The sequence below is a fragment of the Cicer arietinum genome, chromosome 5, assembly GCF_000331145.2.
Source record: "Cicer arietinum cultivar CDC Frontier isolate Library 1 chromosome 5, Cicar.CDCFrontier_v2.0, whole genome shotgun sequence".
Classification (NCBI taxonomy): Eukaryota; Viridiplantae; Streptophyta; class Magnoliopsida; order Fabales; family Fabaceae; genus Cicer; species Cicer arietinum.
The window spans coordinates 2,312,711-2,334,000 of NC_021164.2; the positions used below are offsets into that span (position 1 = coordinate 2,312,711).

Consider the following 21,290-nt stretch of genomic DNA (forward strand, 5'->3'; position numbering starts at 1 on the left):
TTATAAAATATTAGGTTTGAAATATTAGTAATATTTTAGAAATTAAATTGTGTTTAAGAATAAATAAAAAAATAAAAAAAAAATGAGAAATATGTGTTTTATGGATTAGGCCTCCATGCAAGAGTAAAATTTAATTAATTAATTAATTAATTAATAATAATAATAATAATAATAATAATAATAATAATATTAAAGAAAAAAAAAAAGAATGAGAACAAATACACGGAACGCGTTTCCTTCTTCTTCTTCGTGTAAGCACCGCCACAACCGTTCCCCTCTTTCTCTTTTTCGTCAACCTCGATCATTACGGTGGATGCCTTACAAAATTGAGACCACATTCGTGATCGTTGTGAAACGTCTTATTTCTCTTTGTCAAAAATCAAACCTCCACCTTTTGATCAAGATTCCGGGCACCATGGCTATCACCAACGAAAACCAAGACCATATTTGGACTCCACGAAACACCCTCTTTCGTTACCTATGTTCGAAATCGCCAACCGTTACATTTTAAAAAATGGGTTTCCACCATTGTCGCGGCTGTTTACTTGATGTTGTGGATTGTATCAATGTTTTACTTTGATTATTCTTGTTGTTGTGATTTGATATGATACGGTGTTTAATATTTTTTTACGTGTTCTTCTCAGTTATTTTACACTATTACATGTTTTCAAAGCTCACCCCTCGTTGTTTGTGTTTGGCGCTTGCGAGAACGCAATTATTTCAGGTTATCGATTGGGGATCCATGCTCTGAATAGGTGATATTGTGTGGGAGTAATTTTTCGTATTTTGTTGAGTTATGAACAATTTAGATTTTTGTAAATTTGATTGACCAACTGTGTTATTTTTATCGGTTATTCGGAGGTAGAAATTAATTGCATATAAGTTTAGAACTTGCTTTTATATCAAAAATATTTATTAAATAAACATCAACTATATTCGATATTAATTTTTTTTTTATTGAAAATTTTTATGCAAGCATTTTGTGTAAGTGTGAGTGTGACGTCCTGAACCTTATAGTTCTATTTAAAATTTGTATACTCTATTTTGGAACCGCTGCAAATCTCTTTTAAAACTAACGCATTTTACCTTCAATTTCAATTTGGATTTAGGGTGTCACAGTGTATAATTAACATTTCTTCTCTACCAACAAAATGGTTGAAACAATGTTGTTTTCGATGATCTTGACTATTGAGAATAGTCAAATGTATTTTTAAGTGGAACATTTGGGAACATACATATTCTATTCCTTTCAAAAATCACAACTCCATTTTAATGTATAACCTTATCTCTATGAATGGTTTTGTCTACATTGGTTCATGTTGAAAAAATGATGAAGATGTTGTTGTTATCAAATAGCAGGTCGCTCATGGTGAATGTCAAGGATCATGTTGGGTAATATGGATAGTGTTGAAATAATAATTAACAACAATAATTAACAAAAACAAACCACCACTATTCTCTATTGACTTTTCGGTTCTTCTCTACCAACACAATGGTTGAAACAATGTTGTTTTTGAAGATCTTGCTTATTGAGAATAGTCAAATGTATTTTTAAGTGGAACATTTGGAAACATACATATTCTATGCCTTTCAAAAATCACAACTCCATTTTATTGTAGAACCTTATCTCTATGTGAATGGTTCGTGTCTACATTGGCTCATGTTGAAAAATTGATGAAAATGTTGTTATTAATTAGTAGGTCGCTCAAGGTGAATGTCAAGGATCATGTTGGGTAATATGAGTAGTGTTGAAACAATACTAGTATCTCTCGACAATGTCGGAACATGGAACCTGCGAGCCGAAAACCTAGACAGGTGGTACCTAGGCCAAGAAACTTATCTGAGGATTGTCAATCCCGAAGAAAACGGCGAGACAGAAACTAGCGAACCCTCTAATGTTTTATTTTGTGGTCCTCTCCAACATTTACAAAAGTAACGAACGGCTCATGCTTTCATCGACATTGTTTTAGTCCTTTCTTTGTCCACTTAAAAATAAAATTTGTGATGTTTTTTATGAATAAATTATGTAATTTAAAATTTTATCGTAACTATATATTATTTTTGTAATTTTAATAAAAATTGAATTTTTTTTTTTTGAAATCCTTTGAGATGTCGTCATTTAGAATTTGGACTTCCTTAAGGAAGTCTCCATTCCAAATGATGACTTGTAAATTTAAAGAAAAAATGGATAGTTTAATATATAAATTTAAAAAGAAGTATTTTGGTAATATTTTTTGAAAAAATGGTTATTTAAAAAAAAAACCCTTATTTTGTTCCTAATCCGTTTAAAATTTGATGTGAAATATTTTTCGTGTAAATTGGACAACAACTTTAGAAGAAATCGAGACGAATTTTAGAGTACAAAATTAAATTCTTTAATTTTTTTGAACATGTCCCAAATCTATTTGAAATTTAAATAATATTTTGGACGAAACTTGTTTTGTCCATAAAATGTGTCCAAAGTTTATAGGCTTAGAGTTTCAAAGTGCATTGATTGCTAGAATTCATTTTATACTCCTATTTAATAGGAAGAGGAACGATATTGAAATACACTATTAAACACAAATACAAACACAAATCTTGAAAAGTTGTGTTTAATCGAGAAAATAATGATATCAACTGTGAATGTTCGTTGTTTGAATTTAAAGGTATTTTGTGTTGCCATGTGTTATTTGTGTGTACTCAAGAGAGAGTTAAAAATGTGTGAGAGAAGTATATCTTAACAAGGTGGAAGAAAAATATTAAAAAGAAACATTCATATATTAAGAGCAGTTATGGTGTAAAAGAATTGAAGCCACAAATGGAAATTGTGCAAGCATTTCTATGACATAAGTCACTTGGAGTAAAATTAACTATCCTACCTCTAATCCTAAATCCCCCACTACGTCCATCCCACCTACTAGCCAACTTCAGAAATTTGTAAATTTTTTGGCATATCTAAAACTCATTTAAACGGAGTTGTCATAATTTGAGTTCGATTTGCAATTGTCATAGATTTTAATTTGTCAAAATTAATTTGTAAATTTTTTGGCATATCTAAAACCCATTTGAATAGATTTTAAATTAATATCTACATCTCCAAATTGGTTAACCTAAACAAATTTCATTTGTATTAGTTGATCCAAAGAGAGTTAAAATAAATAATAAAATTAATTTCTTTTTAATTTTTTAAAGAAAATAGAATATATTTCATAATATCAATTAATAATAACTTTATATTTCACTAAATCACTCTACTCCATCCACTTTAATATGATGATATGAAATAATTTAACATTTCTATTAAATGCGGGTGTAAAGATATTTCATACTTTTGTATTAAACTCTAATTTTTTAATAATTAAAGTTTTTTCATACATATGCATCTAATCCTCTCCACCCACTAAAATAAAAACGGTCCAAAATAAAAATGATCCAAAACTTTTACTTTTTTTTTCATAATTTTTTGTTTACTTTCTTATTACACACTTAATTCCTTCAAAATTAATTTCTTCGTGCAATATAGGAACCCTTTGTTCCCATGTATGCTGAATTAGAAATCACATAAATTTTAATATCTAGCTCTTACCTCTTGGTAACTAGATAGTCGTATCATTGGAATTCTGATAAAAGCACCATACATTAAGCAAATATATGTCAAATTACTTTTTATGCATGGATAAAGTAAATTTTTTTTACACATATATCTATATAAAGTATGTCAAATTAATATTTATAGAGATATTTTAAAAATTAACTTTAAAAAAAATCATAAAACACTTTATTTGATAACTATTCCATCTGAAATTGATCTCAAATGTTGTGATGCAGTTCAGACATATGCTCAATAACAATTTTAATGAGTTTATTTTGTCTCTAATCTTTCTAAAATTTGATGTGAAATATTTTTCGTGTAAATTGAGGCAACAACTTTAAAAGAAATTGAAACGAATTTTAGAATACAAATTAAATTCTTAATTTTTCTTGAACCTGTCCCGAATCTATTTGAAATTTAAATAATATTTTGGACGAAACCTGTTTTGTCCATAAAATTTGTCCAAAATTTCTACTCTTTCAGTTTCAAAGTACATTGATTGCTAGAATTGATTTTATACTCCTATTTAATGTGAAATATATGTTTATGAGAAATCATATAGTTTGCATAGAACATTTAAGTTAATGTTAGGGGTATATTTGAAATAACATTTTAGTTCTATAACATTAAATAAACTAGTTGGTATTGGGGTTTTTATTTCCTTTTATATTAAGGATTACATGGAGTATATCATAAACTACTCTTCAATTAATATAAATGTATGACTTAACAATTTTAAAAACTAATTTAGTCATTCACTCATTTGTCCACAAACATAACACAAACGAAACACCAAATCTTCAATGTGGTTGTGTGGTGTCAGCTAGCACAGAGGACATTGAAGGTAACATTGATGTCTCAAATAGTGCGAAAATATATACTATATTTAAATATATTTTTGGTCATTATAATTATAATATTTTTTTGATTTTGGTCATCGTAAGTTTTTTTTGTTTCATTTATATTTCTACAAATATAATTTCATTTTAAAATATCCTTTCTATCCCAATTATATTACAAAAACTATAACGCCGTTAAACTTAAATATAATTAAAATATAATTTTTTTTAACCTAAACATAAACCCCTAATATAATTAAAGTATAATCTTTTTTAATCTAAAATTAATCTCAAATGTTTTATTCTTCTTCTCCAAAAAAACCCTAAAATTAATTCAAAATGTTTCATTCTTCTTTTCTAATAAACTACACTCTTACGTAAATTAGGGTCAGGGTTTCAAATACAATATTAGTACAAAATTGCAAATGTTTGTTTCTTCTTCACTTCAATTTTTTGTATGGATGAATGGAAAAAGTGAAATTGAAAGCTAGCATTTGAGAATTGGTTCAAAACATTGAACTGATTGTTGCGTTATCAACGAATTGAATTTGAAAAATCTTGTCAACCAATAAATCACAAAGCAAGATTGACCATGAAACGATTATTATAGAAGGCTAAAACTTAAAAAAAAATGTTGGATCAATAATTTCAAAAGAAAGTCACCGTTATTATCTTAATATCGTCACTATCTTTCATAATATAATACAAATTGCTATCTTGCAATTAACTTGTCAATGTTGATACTCTAAACTCTTCTTGTTTAATAATTAAAGTTCTTTTATACCTTTGCATCTAATTCTCCCCACCCACTAAAATCAAAACGGGCCAAAATAAAAATAATCCAACATTTTTACTTTTTTTTTTCATAATTTTTTGTCTACTTTTCTTATTACACACTTAATTCCTTCAAAATTAATTTATTCGTGCAATATAGGACCCCTTTGTTCCCATGTATGCTTAGAATTAGAAATCGCATAAATTTTAATATCTAGCTCTTACCTCTTGGTAACTAAATACTCGTACCATTGGAATTCTTATAAAAGCACCATACATCAAGCAAACATATGTCAAATTAATTTTTATGCATGGATAAAGTGAAAAAAAAATTACACATACATCTAATTAAAATATATCAAATTAATATTTATAAAAATATTTTAAAAATTAACTTTAAAAAAATCATGAAATGATTTGATTGAACGCATATGTAAAAACATGTCACTGTATACAAATTAAATTCTTCTAACTTTTTATATAAAAACTTAATCACAAACAAATCAAATTATATTCATATTATATGAACATAAATAACATACCAAACCCAAAAGAAACCTTTTCAAAACGAAAAGAAAATTAAAAGAACATAAAATAAAATAAAAAGGAAAGGAAAGAAAAGCCTCAATTAATAAACTTATAACCTCATTTAATAGTTATTGTTGATGAAATACAAAGCATTGCTAGTCTTCCTAGCCACATTCAAAACTCTGCTTCTAATTTTATCCCTAAGTGTGGAGTCCACATTCATCTCATCAAACCCATCATAGCAAGTTTGATCATTAGTGATAGCAGAACTAACCCAAGTCTTTATGTTACTAAGTTGAAATTCTTTATCAAATTTACCATCCAAATTTTTCATTGCATGAAGTGAGTCTTGCAATTGTTCTATAGAGTCCTTCAAATTGCTAAAGCAGTCTTGCACAACTTCTTCTTCGGAGTTTGACCAGTAAATGTCACCGCTTTTTAGAAGTTTTAATACGGTTGAGGATGCACTTTGAGCCGCTTTTAAAGCGACCGAGAGAGTGACGTTGCACAACTTTATCGGATCTGCTTCAATTATTGAAGCATATCGAGATAAAGATTTGTAGCATATATAAGGGTAAGTGGTTGAATTGCATGATTTTTTTATATAGGTTCTAAATTGGGGGTTGGTTTCATTATCATTGGCTTTGGTGGAATTTGAGAGGGTATTGGAAGTGTATTTAGAATTATCATCACATGCTAAAGTAATGCTTGAAATTGCTAGCAAGATGAAGATTGCAAATGTGAAAACATGGTTAGAAGAACTTGCAAATGTTTTGGCTTCCATGTCTTAGATCTTGGATCCTCTTCTATCTTTTTCTTCTTCTAATTGTGTGTGAGTTTTTGTCCTCTCTCAATGACTTTATGCTTCATGATTTTATAGGTGTATTAAATGAATATTTTAAGGCACGTCTTCCTCCATACTAGATAGTAAAAAATCAAATAGTTAAGAAAGAGAGAATGCTATGAATTGTCTTTAGTGAATTTTCAGGCCTGCATTTGACTTCCATTGAGATTCGAAAATCATTATTTTAGTTTTAAAAAATATATACATTAACTAATAAGCAAAACAAAATTATTAATATTTTTATCTCATATAAACCCATATCTCAAATACTTTATCTTTTTTAAATGATATACTACTTCCCTTCTTTATTACAAGAAAAAGGTGTAAACTTTGGTCCTTATTATGCAGAAGAAAAAAAATTATTGACTTTATTACAAGAAAAAAGTGTATGCAAGTCTTTATTATGGGAAAAAAATTATTGATTTAATTGCATTCATGATCCTTCTATTTTAATATTTTTTACATTTTGGTCCATCTACTTCTAAATACTTAATTTTGATTCCTTAATTTTTTTTAAATTTTAAAGGATTAATTACAGTTTTTGCTTCATATTCTAAAAGTCGTCAGTTTTGGTTTATCCCTCTAATTTTTTAACTAAAAAATAAAAACGTGAAATATTTTAAATTATGTGACATATGATAGGATGATTTAGAATGATTAACATCCATGAAATTAAAATAAAACACCTTAAAAACTTTGCTTTCAACTTCAGAATTTTTTTATATTTTTAATTTAATTAATGATATATGAATAATTAAAACATCTAGAATGTTCTTAATCAAAGAATTATATGTCACTTCACTAAAAATATATCAAATCCTTATTTGTTAGTTTAAAATTTTGAGCGATAGATCAAAATTGTCTATTTTTAAAATAGTGGGATCAATTATGTGAATTGATAATAATAGAGACATCAAAACTGCAATTAAGTTGATTTAAAATTAAACTTATTATTTTTGTATTTTGATGTAACAAAATTTAAATAATGTAACATTTATTAATTTAATAAATTGTTAGCATGTCAATTTATATTTAAATATTAAAAAATTCTAAAAAAATTCTAGAAAACAAATATTTGCAGAATACCAGTAAAAAAAACTAATCAAAATACAATTAAAATACCAGTATGCAACTTAGAAAATGAAACAGATGAAACTCAAAAAATCCAACAAACCAATATGCAACATAGAGAAAACTTGTATGCAACTAAATTGCAAACACAAAAACAGTGAGTTGAGAATCAAACGCATAAAAAAAAACTAGCAGATCGCGAGTTGAGGAAATAGATGACGAGAAAGAATCAAGATGAAACACAGAAAAACCAATTGAATAGTGAGTTGATGAATAGATGAATCGCGAATAGACTCGCGAGCGCAGAAGAATGATTAGAGATGAATCGAGAACAGACTCACGAACGCAGAAGAATCACGAACACTCATGAGCGCAAAAAAATGATCACTAATACAGAAGAACAATCGGAGATGACGAAAATGTTGATATTATTGTGATGTGTTTTCCCTCTTCTGTTAGGGTTTTTGGCTTTCATTTCACTGTTTCTATTTTGATTCCAATTAAATTTTTCTTTTTAAAACAAGACACGAATTTTGCTTTGAAAAATAACAAAATTAATTTTGAAAATTATTAGGTATTTCAATTAATTAATAATAGTTTTTTTCATCCGGATTCCAACTCAAAATACGCCCATAACACACTTATTTTTTCTTCTTCTTCTTTTCATCTGGATTCACAAACGGACTTTCATTAACTACACTTTTAACTCGCTTCCTTGGTTTATCTTTCATTCTCGTAATTATGTTTGACGTTGCTTTTGCTGAACTGTTCACATTAGAATCGCATGCGACTTCATCACCAACATTCTCAAAAGGGGTACTAACTCTCACCTCACCTGTTGACAAATAGTATGTTATTAACAAGTCTAATTGCATATCATAAATATTTGATTTATAAAAAAATTCAATATTCATACCATCAAATTCATGATCGGGTTCATGCATTGGTTGACGTTTACACAATTCTTCTTTCAACAATTTTACCTCACCCTCAAGAATCGAAATCTTCTCTTGGGATTGTCTATTCTCCACCACCAATCGTTGATAATCAATATAACGTATAATTTGATTTTCTTGTTCATGCAATGCTTCATTTACCATGTCAAATTCAAGTTCTTCATTTGTGCCAATTAACTCTTTAATTATCTTGCAAAGCGAAAAACAATTGAAACACACACATTATTATTAAATAATTTATACAATCAAATAATATAAATGCTTACCATGTTATTTTGAAATGCTTTTAATATTGTTTCTTCTGACACTGTAAGATTGACCAATTCAAAAATCTCGGGAAACTAAACTTAGGAACAGATGCTTCACTCAAGGACAAGTGGTTGAACCCCCAGATCTAAAACAAATATTAATATACTTAATAAATGTATTTTAATTTAAAGACAACACAAGATAGAAGATGGTGACATAAAACGATATAAAATATATACATGTAGGAAAGCTGCACAACCTGTTATGTGTGTTTGCGAATCTACCTTCCCCTCTTTCAACACAATTTCAATCCTACTTAAACTTTCAACTAAAAGATTATACACCGCTACACCCCAATTGTAGCTATGCAGAGACTCTAGATCATCAAGTATTTTAATATATCGAGTATTTACTCAATTTCCTGATTGGGGAAATAGAACTCGCCAAAGGCGAGGAGTATATAAAGTCTACAAAAATTGACTATGTTCTGACGATACATGTGAAGCAACACACCAATCATATCACAAGTTACTTCTTTTCCTCTAAACAACAACAATGTATCACATTCCTCATTTTCATATTCTTTCAAAGACTCACCTACTATTGGTAGTCCTATAGCTAAACATACGTCACTTGGAGTAAAATTAACTATCCTACCTCTAATCTTAAATCCCACACTACGACCATCCTACCTACTAGCCAACTCCGACAATAAAGCACCAGAAATTTGTAAATTTTTTGGCATATCTAAAACCCATTTGAATGGAGTTGTCATAATTTGAGTTCGATTTGCATTTGTCAAATGAAGGTTGATTTCATGCAACAAATTTGGTAAACATGCATGTCTCGCACGTATCTGAAAAGTGTGAATATATGGTTAATATTGATAAACAAATTGCAACAATCCAAATACAACTAATTTATAAATTTCGTACATTTTTTTCATTTGTCGGTGCCATGTCTTAAAGTATCAGAGCTGTAAAAAAATAAATACCAAAATATTAACATTTTAATAAAATACCTCATTTATCATACTAAATTTTTCTAAATTGAAATAAGAGACCTAAATATACTTGAATATCAAGTCAACATTTATATTAACATTCTTATTGGTAACTGTATCGGGGTACAAAGTATTGGGGTTACTGTATCGGGGTTATTGTATTAACATCAAAGAATGTATAATAATAGCAAATTATTGTATCGGAGTTCTTGAATAGCAAATTACCTTGAAGGTATATAATAATAAGCAAAAATAGAAATGAAGAAGCCAAAAATAGAAACCCTAAAAATAAAAAATCCTAAACAAAGAAGCAAAAATAGAAACCCTAAATCAATAACTAAAAAAAGAAACGAAGAAGCCAAAAATAGAAACCCTAAAAATTAAAAATCCTAAACGATAGCAATGAATGAACGGTGCAACGAGCGAGCGAACGACAACCTCTCGCGAGCGACAACGAGAAAGAAGATGGAGAAGAAGAGAATAAGATGGAGAAAGAAGAGAGAAGATGGAGAACAGAATGAAAGGGTTTGTGAGGAATGAGAATTTTTTTTTGATTAAAATGACTAAAATGTCCCTTAAGTATATATATGTCCTTAAGTATGTATATGTATACAATATATGTGTTTGTATTTGTGTTTAAATAACATTTCTCATTAATAATATAACTATATTTATTTGACATGACAATAATATTTAAATTAATAATTATTGTATCATATTAAAATGAGCCACATAAGCATAGTGGAAAAAAGATGAGTTTAATTTCAAAAAATGAAGTGTTTTCTCCACTCCGACCCAATAAACTAGTTAAGTGAAATCTACCGAATAGTTAGGTCCAAATAGCCAATTGTTAACCATTCAAACCCACATGAACAAAATAGAACATGCTGCAAAGTCATCCTAATCCAAGTTATAGAAAAATAAGCTTGACAAACAATGTATATTACAATATTTAAGAAGGAAATAGTGATTAATTTTTCTCTCATTGTGAGAAGTTTCTCTTGTAATGAGAAGTCTATTTTCATTTTCGATCAATCGACCTTTGTCTTACAATGGAATCTCTCACGATACATGAAGAAGAAGAGGAGCTTGAGGTGCAACTCTCTGGAGATGGAACTAAAGCCGTAGAAACTAAGTATTGTCTTGTAGAACGATTCATCACCGACCGTCTCATCCATGTGCACATAATGAAAGAGAGAATGGCAGAAGTTTGACACCATGTCAAAGGAGTATCAATCAAGGAAGTGGATCAAAGAGTTTTGGTATTTCAATTCTTTCACCCAAGTGACATCAAAAGAGTTATGAAACAAGGACCTTGGTCCTTTGCTGGAAAAAGTGTTGGAAAAACCTTGTCTATGTCTATAAACTTGATATCATCCTCCACGTCAAAACTCTTGTTTATGGCGATAAAAATTCTTATATTTGTTTCGAGCTTGACTATGACTCCCATTTCTCTATTGACAGAACTGGATGTAGTTAGGGCTTATTAGTTCTATGGAAATCTTCTACTCATTGTAGTATTCTCAACTACTCCTCCAACTTCATCAACATCAGTGTCCAAGATATTGTAAAGGGGATTGGCGTGCAACCTTATTTTGGGGCTATTCTCAAAGTGCACATAGAAGGAAATCATGGGACCGCACCCGCTCTCTAGCTACTTTGTTAAGCATTCCATGATGTATCATTGGCAATTGCAACGGTCTTCTATCATTTCAAGATAAAAAAATGTGGCGCAAAAAGACCTTATTAGTTTTACTCCGAGTTTAGAGAAGCTATAACTAATACAAATCTTGTAGAGATTCAACTTGAGTGTTACCAATTCAATATACAGAAAAGCTTAGGTACCCCCCATGCTATTCAAAAAGGCTTGAGAGAGCTTTTGCAACTACTTCTGGGAACTCCATTTCATATCATTCTCCCATCCTACTATAGCTCGACCCTATACCTCAAATCGTCCACCAACGCTTGGTTAGATTCGAGAATTTTTGGCTTCTTGATCCAGATTTCTTTGATTTTGCAGGTGATAATTGGACACAGTATGCATCCATGAGCATCATCTTGCAACTAATGTAGATAATTCGGAAACATTTCATGATATGAGGCTCATCTCTCTCTACAATATTCTATTAAGATCATTTCCAAGGTCCTTGTTAATATAATGAAACAAGTCATTGCAAAATGTATTTCTAAGAACCAAGCAGTTTTTGTTCCAACGTCTAGAAATTCTTCATTTCATGAAATAAAAAGCTAAAGGAGAGGATGCTTGGCTAGCTCTAAAACTTGATGTCAGTAATCCCTTTGATATAGTCAGGTGGAGCTACCTTCAAGTAGTGCTACTTAGAATGGGATTCGTAGACGTCTAGGTATCATGAATGATGCAATGTGTCTCTTTTGTAAGCTATCATGTGGTCGTCAACCACGATGGAGTTGGTCCCATAAGTCTTCAATGTGAACTCCGTCATAGGGATCCCCTTTCCCCATATCTCTACATTCTTTTCTTTGAGGGCCTTGTTGCCATGATTTGGAAGACTAAAGACTCTGGAAAATTGCATGGTGCACGTATCTGTAGAGGTAGCACTTATATCTCACAACTTTTTTTTTTATTGTTGACAGTTTCATTTTTTGTAAAGCAACTACAGATGAGTCAACGGAATTCAAGAGTACTCTTAACACCTATGAAGCTACTAGTGGCGAAGCTATCAACTACCAAAAATCAGCCATCTCATTCAACCAGAAGACACATTTCCTATTCGGAGCACAATCACCGCCAATATGATTGTAAAATATGTCATTAGCTATGGATGATACCTTGGCCTCCCATCCATCATTGGTAGACAAAAAAAAAAAAAAGATTTTCGCTTACTTGAAGTATCGTATTTTGAGGAAAATCCAATCTTGGAATGTTAAGTCCCTCCCCTGAGCCAGTAAGAAAATTTTCATCAAGTATGGTGTTCAATAAATTCCCTCCTATTGTATGGGTGCTTTCTTCTTGCCAACCACACTAGGTGAGGAAATAGAGAGTATACAAAACCGTTTTTATTGTTGCTCCAATAGAAATGGTGGAAGATGTATAAATTGGATGAGTTGGGACAAACTCACAACTAGCAAAACCCATGGTGGTCTCAATTTTAGAGATATTGAAGGCGTTAATCTAGGCATGTTGGGAAAACAAAGTTGGAAGCTCACAACAAATGCTCATTCTCTTCTCACTAGAGTCCTCAAATCCAAATATTTTTCTAAGAAAGGTTTCTTAGAATCAAATCTCAATCACAATCCAAGCTACATTTTGAGGATTATATGGAGTACCATACCTTTGTTGACACTTGGTTATCGTTGGAAAATTAGTCACAATCCTCTTGGACCAACATTCACCTCTCTACAGTGGAAGGAGAAGCTCTTGTTATCTGCCAATTTGGGTCCCAACTTTAGCGTAGCTTTTGTCCGTAGGCAAGTAAATCGGGTGGCTTATACTCTTGCTCGATCGTCTATTTTGCATATTAGTCCTCATAATTTTTTAAGACTCCTAATTGTATCAAAACACAAGGACTAAATTTCATAGTGTTAAAAACACAAGGACTAAATTTCATTTAAGTCAAATTTATTTTACTACTAAAAATTTCATTTTTGCTCATACTTATAAACGGATTTAAGGCAGATTTACAAGCATTTTGGACATAATTGAATATTTAGACAAATTTTGAACATAATGTCATTCGTTAAAAAAAACCTTGTTGAAAAATAACTAACCATCACAAATTTCGTCCCAACTTTTTTCAGATAGATTTTAGACAAACAAATTGAAAAACTATAATTTGTGTTAACTTAACATGACTTTGGACAAATTTCATATGGATAAAAAAATATATTTTTGCCCTAACGGTTACTTTGAAAATATATTTTCTCTCTCAAATATTTGTGGTTGAATGTTTTCTCACTCACTACAATTTAAAAAAAAAAAAGGAACTACTTTTTTTAAACGCACATTTCATATGCTTTAAGAATGATAACGAAATTAAAAAATTTAAATAGATTAAATAATTATGTATTTTGTCTCAAAATCATCACGGTTTTACGAACAATTTTGTACAAAAACATTTCATAATTAATACAATAAATAATAACTAATTCTATCTGAAATTCGTCTCTATTTTTTAGATGGATTTGGGAAACAACTAATAAAATAAAATTAAAATTAAATAAAATATTATTTTTCATCTGAAATCTGTCTCAAATTTAGAATTGATTTGAGATGACCATTCTCAAATTATTTAAAAACTTTATTTGATTATTATTTCATCTAAAATCGGTCTCAAATGTTGTGATGCATTTCAGACATATGTTCCAAAACAATTTTAAAGATTTTATTTTTTCTTTAATTTGTCTTAAATTTAATGTGAAATATTTTTTGTGCAAATTGATACAACAACTTCTGACGAAATTGCAATAAATTTTAGAGTAAAAAATTAAAATCTTAATTTTTCTTGAATATGTTCTAAAATCTATTTAAAATTTGAATAAGATTTTGAACGAAAATCTTTTTGTCCAAAAAATTTGTCCAAAATTTCTAATCTTATAGTTTCAAAGTGCATGCTAGAATTCATTTTATACCTTTATTTAATGTGAAATATATGTTTATCAGAAAGCATATAGTTTGTATAGAACATTTAATGTTAGTGGTATATTTGAAATAACATTTTAATTCTATAACATTAAATAAACTAGTTGGTATTTGAGATTTTTTTTTTAATTTCTTCTTATATTAAGGACTAGACAAAGTATTTCATAACATATTCTATAATTAGTCTAAGTTTTATTTTTCAACGATTCTTTAGTTCTCATTGAATAAGTCTCCATGAAATTTTGGAAGAAACGTTACCGACGCAAAAGGATGCCACCTCACCACCAAAACATAGTGTTAAAAATTGTTGGAAGTGTAAATTCTTTTAGGCCAAATTAGTCCCTCTCCTTATATTGTTTTTTAATTTCGAAATAAAATATTACATGTGTTGCATACAATAAATATTTACATGTAAGCTATTTTTTATTTTTTTACAACAATTAATATTAATTAATAATATTTAATTATTAATTCTTTTGTTGTAGATAAAGATTGAATTTGTAGTCTCTTTATCATTCTACTCCTTAATTCATCTACCTTAACCTAACTATTTTTAATGTTATGTCATAGATAATTGATAATTCATCAGGGTTGTTTGATAATTCAACTAAAATCTCGATTAAATTTTTATCAAACATAACAAAAAAAATTAATATGTCCCTTTTATATAATTGTAATTATTTTTCATATACTAAATTCACATGCATCTAAAATGTCAAAGACCAATTTAAGTCATATTACAAATATATATATATATATATATAAATTGATAATAACTATGTGAATGATATATGATCCGCCGGCATTGAAGTGGGATCTCATAAAATTTGATTCCTATAGTTACATGTCTAAGACTAATAACTAATTATAAAACTCATCAATGTATGAATTGTCTATAACCTTAATCAACGTGCAGGCAATTTTCATATAAAATAAAATAAAAAGTTATAAAATGTGGCGAATGGGAAGCTATTTCAATGAGGAGGTGACATGTGCATATATGATTTAGAACCGTCTAAATTGTAAGGATTTAGCTCTTCAAAAGAGAAAAGTTGATAATATTAAAAAATAATTAATTAATAATATAATTATATATAATTGATTATATATGTGTGATTAATATTAATAATTAATATAATTATTAATTATGAATATTATTCACTTTATTATTTAAGGTGAATTGTTTATTTTAGCAAATTGCAACATGTGCCTCTAATTATATGTCAACTCCTTTTTATTTTATTTTTTTGACTAATTTATTTTCATTGAATTATATAATAATAAATTTATTTAAAATCAAAATCACCTTACAATTGTTAGTATTTGTTGTATCAACCTGCTTGAGATCAGTTTCACCATTGTGATATTTTTTTACGTGGGTTTACGAATTAATTCCTTATTTCTCAAAAAAAATGGAAATGTTTTGTAAAAAAAATGGAAACGTTTATTTCATAGTTCTCTTTTGGTATAAAAGTTATATAGAGGTACACACATTTTCAAAGTTTGATAACATTAATGCACATTTTTGCACTAAAACAATATTTCTAGAAATTAATAAAAAATCTTTTTATAAAATAAAAAATCGTTTTTATTATAACTTACAAATACAAAAGAATATTTTATTTTTTTTAAATTAATTTTTAAATTATTAAATATCACAATTACTTTTTTTTTAATAATCCATAACATACGGGTCGATTGACTCTTTTTTTATATAGAAATTGCCAAACAATATCATCATCATCAATTATATAAAAATGAGACCAACAAATTTAAATACATGAACTTGTTGACAGTTGACACATGAATATATGTTTTATTAAAACAAAGTGATATAATTTTTGGTCAAAATCCCACACATATTCCATCTTTTGCTTAATATCCAAACTAAAAGCACATGGGTTACGTACCTTAAAATTTCACCTATGCTTAAACAAAACGCATACAAAAGCCTACCAGGTGAAAATGTTAACTATGTTCGAAGGATAGTACCCTTGAAAAGGTCTTCTAGATAAAAGGATAATATATACAATTTTCTTTAGTAACTTTATGCATGCATATGAAATAAGCACACAACTTAAGCCAACTCAACATTCTCATCAACATATTAATTTAATTGTGTGTATAGTCATAGCCACAATTAATGCATTAATAAGTAAGCTTAAGAATGTTGCTATGTGAAGCTACATTAGGACACTTGTTTTTCTTTCAATAACAAGTAATTAGGCTTCAATTTTCTGATTTTTCTAGTAATACCATTTTTTTCTACTAGATAAGATTTTATTCCTTATTCAATTAATTTTTCATTGCATTTAATGATTGTACTCAAATAGTAAATTAACTAAAGTTTAAAGTGAATCGTCTACGAGAACTAGTTCGAATTCAAACTTGAGTAATCATTTGTCAAGTTTTATTTATCTCTTAATCAGAACTTCGAATTACTAGAGTTCTTTCTCGTAAAATTCAAATTCTAATTTAAACGTTCATTATTAGATTTTATTTGCTTATCGGCGGAAGATTATATATTATATATTATAGCTCGTACCCCAATGAACAAAATAGTTTAGGGAAAAATAAGTGTTTCTTGCAATTGCATTCATAGTTTGTATCTATGTCATTCTTCATTATCACTTTCAATGCATTCCACACGTTTTTAACATTCACACTCTACCTATACAACAAATATGTATATATATGCATATATAGCTTTACATAAATCAAAACCAAAATCAAGTCAACCAAAGCATCAACATTCACATACATACAAATTTGTTATATGCAACAAAAACTTACATTTCTAAACTCATCAATTATTCTACACACTATATAGAATTATGGCAATCTTTGAAAAAACATTTTTCATACTCTTATTATTATCTTCAATTTTCTCAATAGTTTCATCAAGAAAAGGACCTTCATCAAGCAACATAGATTGGTGGTGCAACCAAACACCACATCCAAAGCCATGCAAACACTACACAACTCAAATGAACAATCATTTCAAAATCAAACACAAAAGTGAATTCAGGGGAATGCTTGTTCAATTAGCCTTAAAACAAGCTCTTATCATGCAAAAAGAATCACAAAATTCTCAACAAAATTCATCGGTACATCAAACCGTTCACGACGATTGTTTGAAATTGTTTCGAAACACAATCTTTCATCTTAACCGTACATTTGAAGGTTTAAACAATGCAAGCAAAAATTGTTCACCAGATGATGCACAAACATGGCTCACAACATCTCTCACAAATATTGAGACATGTAAAAATGGAGCTTTTGAACTCAATGCTAAAGATTTCAATTTCATTGTGCAAACCAATGTCATTGAGATGATAAGGAATAGCTTAGCCATCAACATGTATTTTATGAAACACAACAGAGGTAATAATTTAATTAGAGTTTTTATAAATAAAGATAAAAATAATTTTGATATAAAATAATTTAGAATAACTTTTTAGAAAACACAAGTCATTTTGTGTTTATTTAAAATTATAAAAACATATTTTTTTATTTTTGTCTCTTATACTAGGAATGATTTATTCTTTTATAAAAACTAACATTTTCAACATATAAAATCAATTTTTTAACAAAAATATTTTTGAATAAAAAAAAAATTTACACAAACATAATTAAAACATTTTAAAAATATAATTTTTGTCTGCGACCTTCAATGTTAGTAAATAATATATATTATTAATATTTTAATGATGATGAAATAATCTTTAACAAACGCACTCATTATCACGTATTGCAGAAACAAAAGAAGGTTTTTATCCAAATTGGTTTTCTAGACATGAGAGGAAGTTGTTGAATGCTAATTCAATAGTTAAAGCAAATCTTGTGGTGGCAAAAGATGGTTCTGGAAATTTTAAGACAGTGCAAGCTGCTTTGGATGCTTCTGCTAAGAGAAAATATAAGACAAGGTTTGTGATACATATAAAGAAAGGAGTTTATAGAGAAAATATTGAGGTTGCTGTTCATAATGATAACATTATGTTGGTCGGTGATGGCATGCAAAATACTATAATAACAAGTTCTAGAAGTGTTCAAGGAGGTTATACTACTTATAGTTCTGCTACAGCTGGTGAGTTATATTCTATATCCTTTCTCTCTTCATTTTTTTTTCTTCATAAATACTAGAAAAAGTTGAGTTATTGATAGAAAAAGTTAAGTTATTGACGAAAGTCAAAGACAAAAAATAAAATTAGTCTTTTGAATTGAATCTTTAATATATATTATAAAATTAGAAATTGAGTCTTTAATGAGTTACTATATACAATCACTTTTATTATTTTAACTTATTATCAATATTTGCATTTTATTATCGAAGTGTATTTAATGCACGTATTAGTATTTCATATCTTCTTACTTCTAAATTATTACTTTTGAATCATTTTATTTTAGGAATTGATGGGCTTCACTTTATTGCACGTGACATTACCTTCCAAAATACCGCAGGCCCCCAAAAGGGTCAAGCCGTGGCGCTTCGATCCGCCTCGGACCTCTCCGTCTTCTATAGGTGTGCCATATCCGGTTACCAAGATACTCTCATGGCTCACGCACAACGTCAATTTTATAGACAATGTTATATCTATGGCACCGTAGATTTCATCTTTGGAAACGCCGCAGTGGTTTTCCAAAATTGTAACATTTTTGTTAGAAAGCCTTTAGACGGCCAAGCCAATATGATCACGGCCCAAGGTCGTGGCGATCCGTTCCAAAACACGGGAATTTCATTTCACAATTGTAAAATTAGGGCTGCTTCAGATCTAAAGCCCGTTATCGACAAGTACAATACCTTCTTGGGCCGGCCTTGGCAACAATACTCAAGAGTGGTGGTAATGAAAACTTTCATGGACACTTTAGTAAGCCCATTGGGTTGGTCTCCATGGGGTGATACTGATTTTGCTCAAGATACATTGTATTATGGAGAGTATGAAAACTATGGGCCTGGTTCATCTACAGCCCATAGAGTGAAATGGCCTGGTTATCATGTGATAACAAGCCCAAATGAAGCCTCGAAGTTTACGGTTACTGGACTCCTTGCAGGCCCAACATGGTTGGCTACCACTACTGTGCCATTTACTTCTGGTCTTTGATTTTATTATTACTTCAATTATTATACTTGATTATTTGTAATTAAATTCATTGTAATTCGTGTGTAAAAACATGTTCAATATTCTTTTGTACCTCCAAGAGATATTATTAAGGCTTATTGTTCATATTCATATAAACAAAATCCAGGTATTTTGATGCTGGTTCCTCTAGACCCCCTCCAATCATACAATTGCCTCAAAAGATAGAAAACTTTACAAAACTACGATTTTCATGTTCTAGCATACAAAGTGCTTCTTTTCAAAACATGGACTACTCCACAAATATACCTCATCAAATCTACACAGCACCTCAAAACACTAATGAGAAACATCAAAACGTTTCTCCACCAACTTCGTCATTTTTTTCTGTAATAACTGAAAATGTTATTAAGAAATTGTATATATATATTTCAAAATGAATTTAATTTTCTTTCATTATCCATGTAAAATGTTTAACACTATTAACATTGCAAATATGACTTACGAGTAAGAATAATAAAACATGTCAAATAATAATAATAATAATAATAATAATAATAATAAATGACTTTAGCATTGTCATCTTTAATAATTTAAAGACACGTTTAAAAATTTAAGACAGGTATTTCAAAAATCTAAATTTTGTCGTATTTATAAACATATCGTAGTCTTGTGCTTTATTCATATATTCATTCTTTTTATTTTTTAAAAAGTTAAATTTATAAGCAATACAGAAACCATTCAATGTTGAAAAAACAAAAAGAGGGAATTCCAATTTCAATAAGTACATGATTGAAAGACATTATAATCTAAGAAGCTCAATTCTATAACCATGTAATAAGAATAACCAAATCCAAGTAGCCTTAATCACATTTTGTTGAATAACATATAAACAACCAGAAAAATGTGTTACAAATTGTATGACATAACTAAAAAAAATCAAAACCATATGTTTGCTTCCTTTAGACCAAGAAATTACTAATCACACTTCTTGGTAGTCCTAAAAAAAATGCCACTTGAAGCTTAGTTAGACGCGAAAAATAACAACAATAAGTCCCATGATCAATGCTAAGAGGTAGCTGCATCCTGAAGTAGAAGCCGCCGCAGAAGTCGATGCATGTGGATGCCACCTGCAGGTGTAAAGAAAGACAGTTTAACAAAAGAGAAGACAAAGAAAGGACTAAAACAATGTCGATGAAAGCATGAGCCGTTCGTTACTTTTGTAAATGTTGGAGAGGACCACAAAATAAAACATTAGAGGGTTCGCTAGTTTCTGTCTCGCCGTTTTCTTCGGGATTGACAATCCTCAGATAAGTTTCTTGGCCTAGGTACCACCTGTCTAGGTTTTCGGCTCGCAGGTTCCATGTTCCGACATTGTCGAGAGATACTAGTATTGTTTCAACACTACTCATATTACCCAACATGATCCTTGACATAAAAAAAAATTATTTCAATTTTTATTGAAATAACAAAAGTAATATATATATATAATTAATATAATTCATAAAAATAGATAAATAGAAATTTTAAATTACGATAAAATTTTAGAAAGTTCAAGTTCGAAATGCCGATTTCCTAAAGTTTTTTTTTAAAAAAAAAATTATTTCAATTTTTATTGAAATAACAAAAGTAATATATATATATAATTAATATAATTCATAAAAATACATAATTATAAATTTTAAATTACGATAAAATTTTAAGTTACGATAAAATTTTAAATTACATAATTTATTCATAAAAAACATCACAAATT

General features: G+C 28.9%; 2 protein-coding genes and 2 long non-coding RNA genes across 4 annotated transcripts; 1 reads left to right on the forward strand and 3 right to left on the reverse strand.

The window, feature by feature from the left end:
* Window positions 1-5,688: 5,688 nt before the first annotated feature.
* LOC101507605 (pectinesterase inhibitor 4-like) lies at window positions 5,689-6,557 on the reverse strand. Its single transcript, XM_004499609.4, has one exon. The coding sequence runs from the start codon at window positions 6,497-6,499 to the stop codon at window positions 5,837-5,839; it is 663 nt and encodes a 220-aa protein (XP_004499666.1). The 5' UTR covers window positions 6,500-6,557; the 3' UTR covers window positions 5,689-5,836.
* A 1,565-nt stretch (window positions 6,558-8,122) lies between these two features.
* On the reverse strand, window positions 8,123-9,685 carry LOC105852071 (uncharacterized). Its single transcript, XR_012162932.1, has 3 exons — window positions 8,853-9,685; window positions 8,547-8,775; window positions 8,123-8,465 (listed from the first exon to the last, which is right to left on the reverse strand). It is a non-coding gene; the product is annotated as an uncharacterized lncRNA (long non-coding RNA).
* Window positions 9,686-17,164: 7,479 nt separating this feature from the next.
* Window positions 17,165-19,706, forward strand: LOC101504066 (pectinesterase-like). Its single transcript, XM_004499599.4, has 3 exons — window positions 17,165-17,840; window positions 18,214-18,543; window positions 18,864-19,706. Exons 1-3 carry the CDS (start codon window positions 17,291-17,293, stop codon window positions 19,556-19,558), a joined length of 1,575 nt encoding a protein of 524 aa, XP_004499656.1. The 5' UTR covers window positions 17,165-17,290; the 3' UTR covers window positions 19,559-19,706.
* Window positions 19,707-20,342: 636 nt separating this feature from the next.
* LOC140920252 (uncharacterized) lies at window positions 20,343-20,924 on the reverse strand. The gene is made up of 2 exons (XR_012162973.1): window positions 20,753-20,924; window positions 20,343-20,664 (listed from the first exon to the last, which is right to left on the reverse strand). It is a non-coding gene; the product is annotated as an uncharacterized lncRNA (long non-coding RNA).
* Window positions 20,925-21,290: the final 366 nt, after the last annotated feature.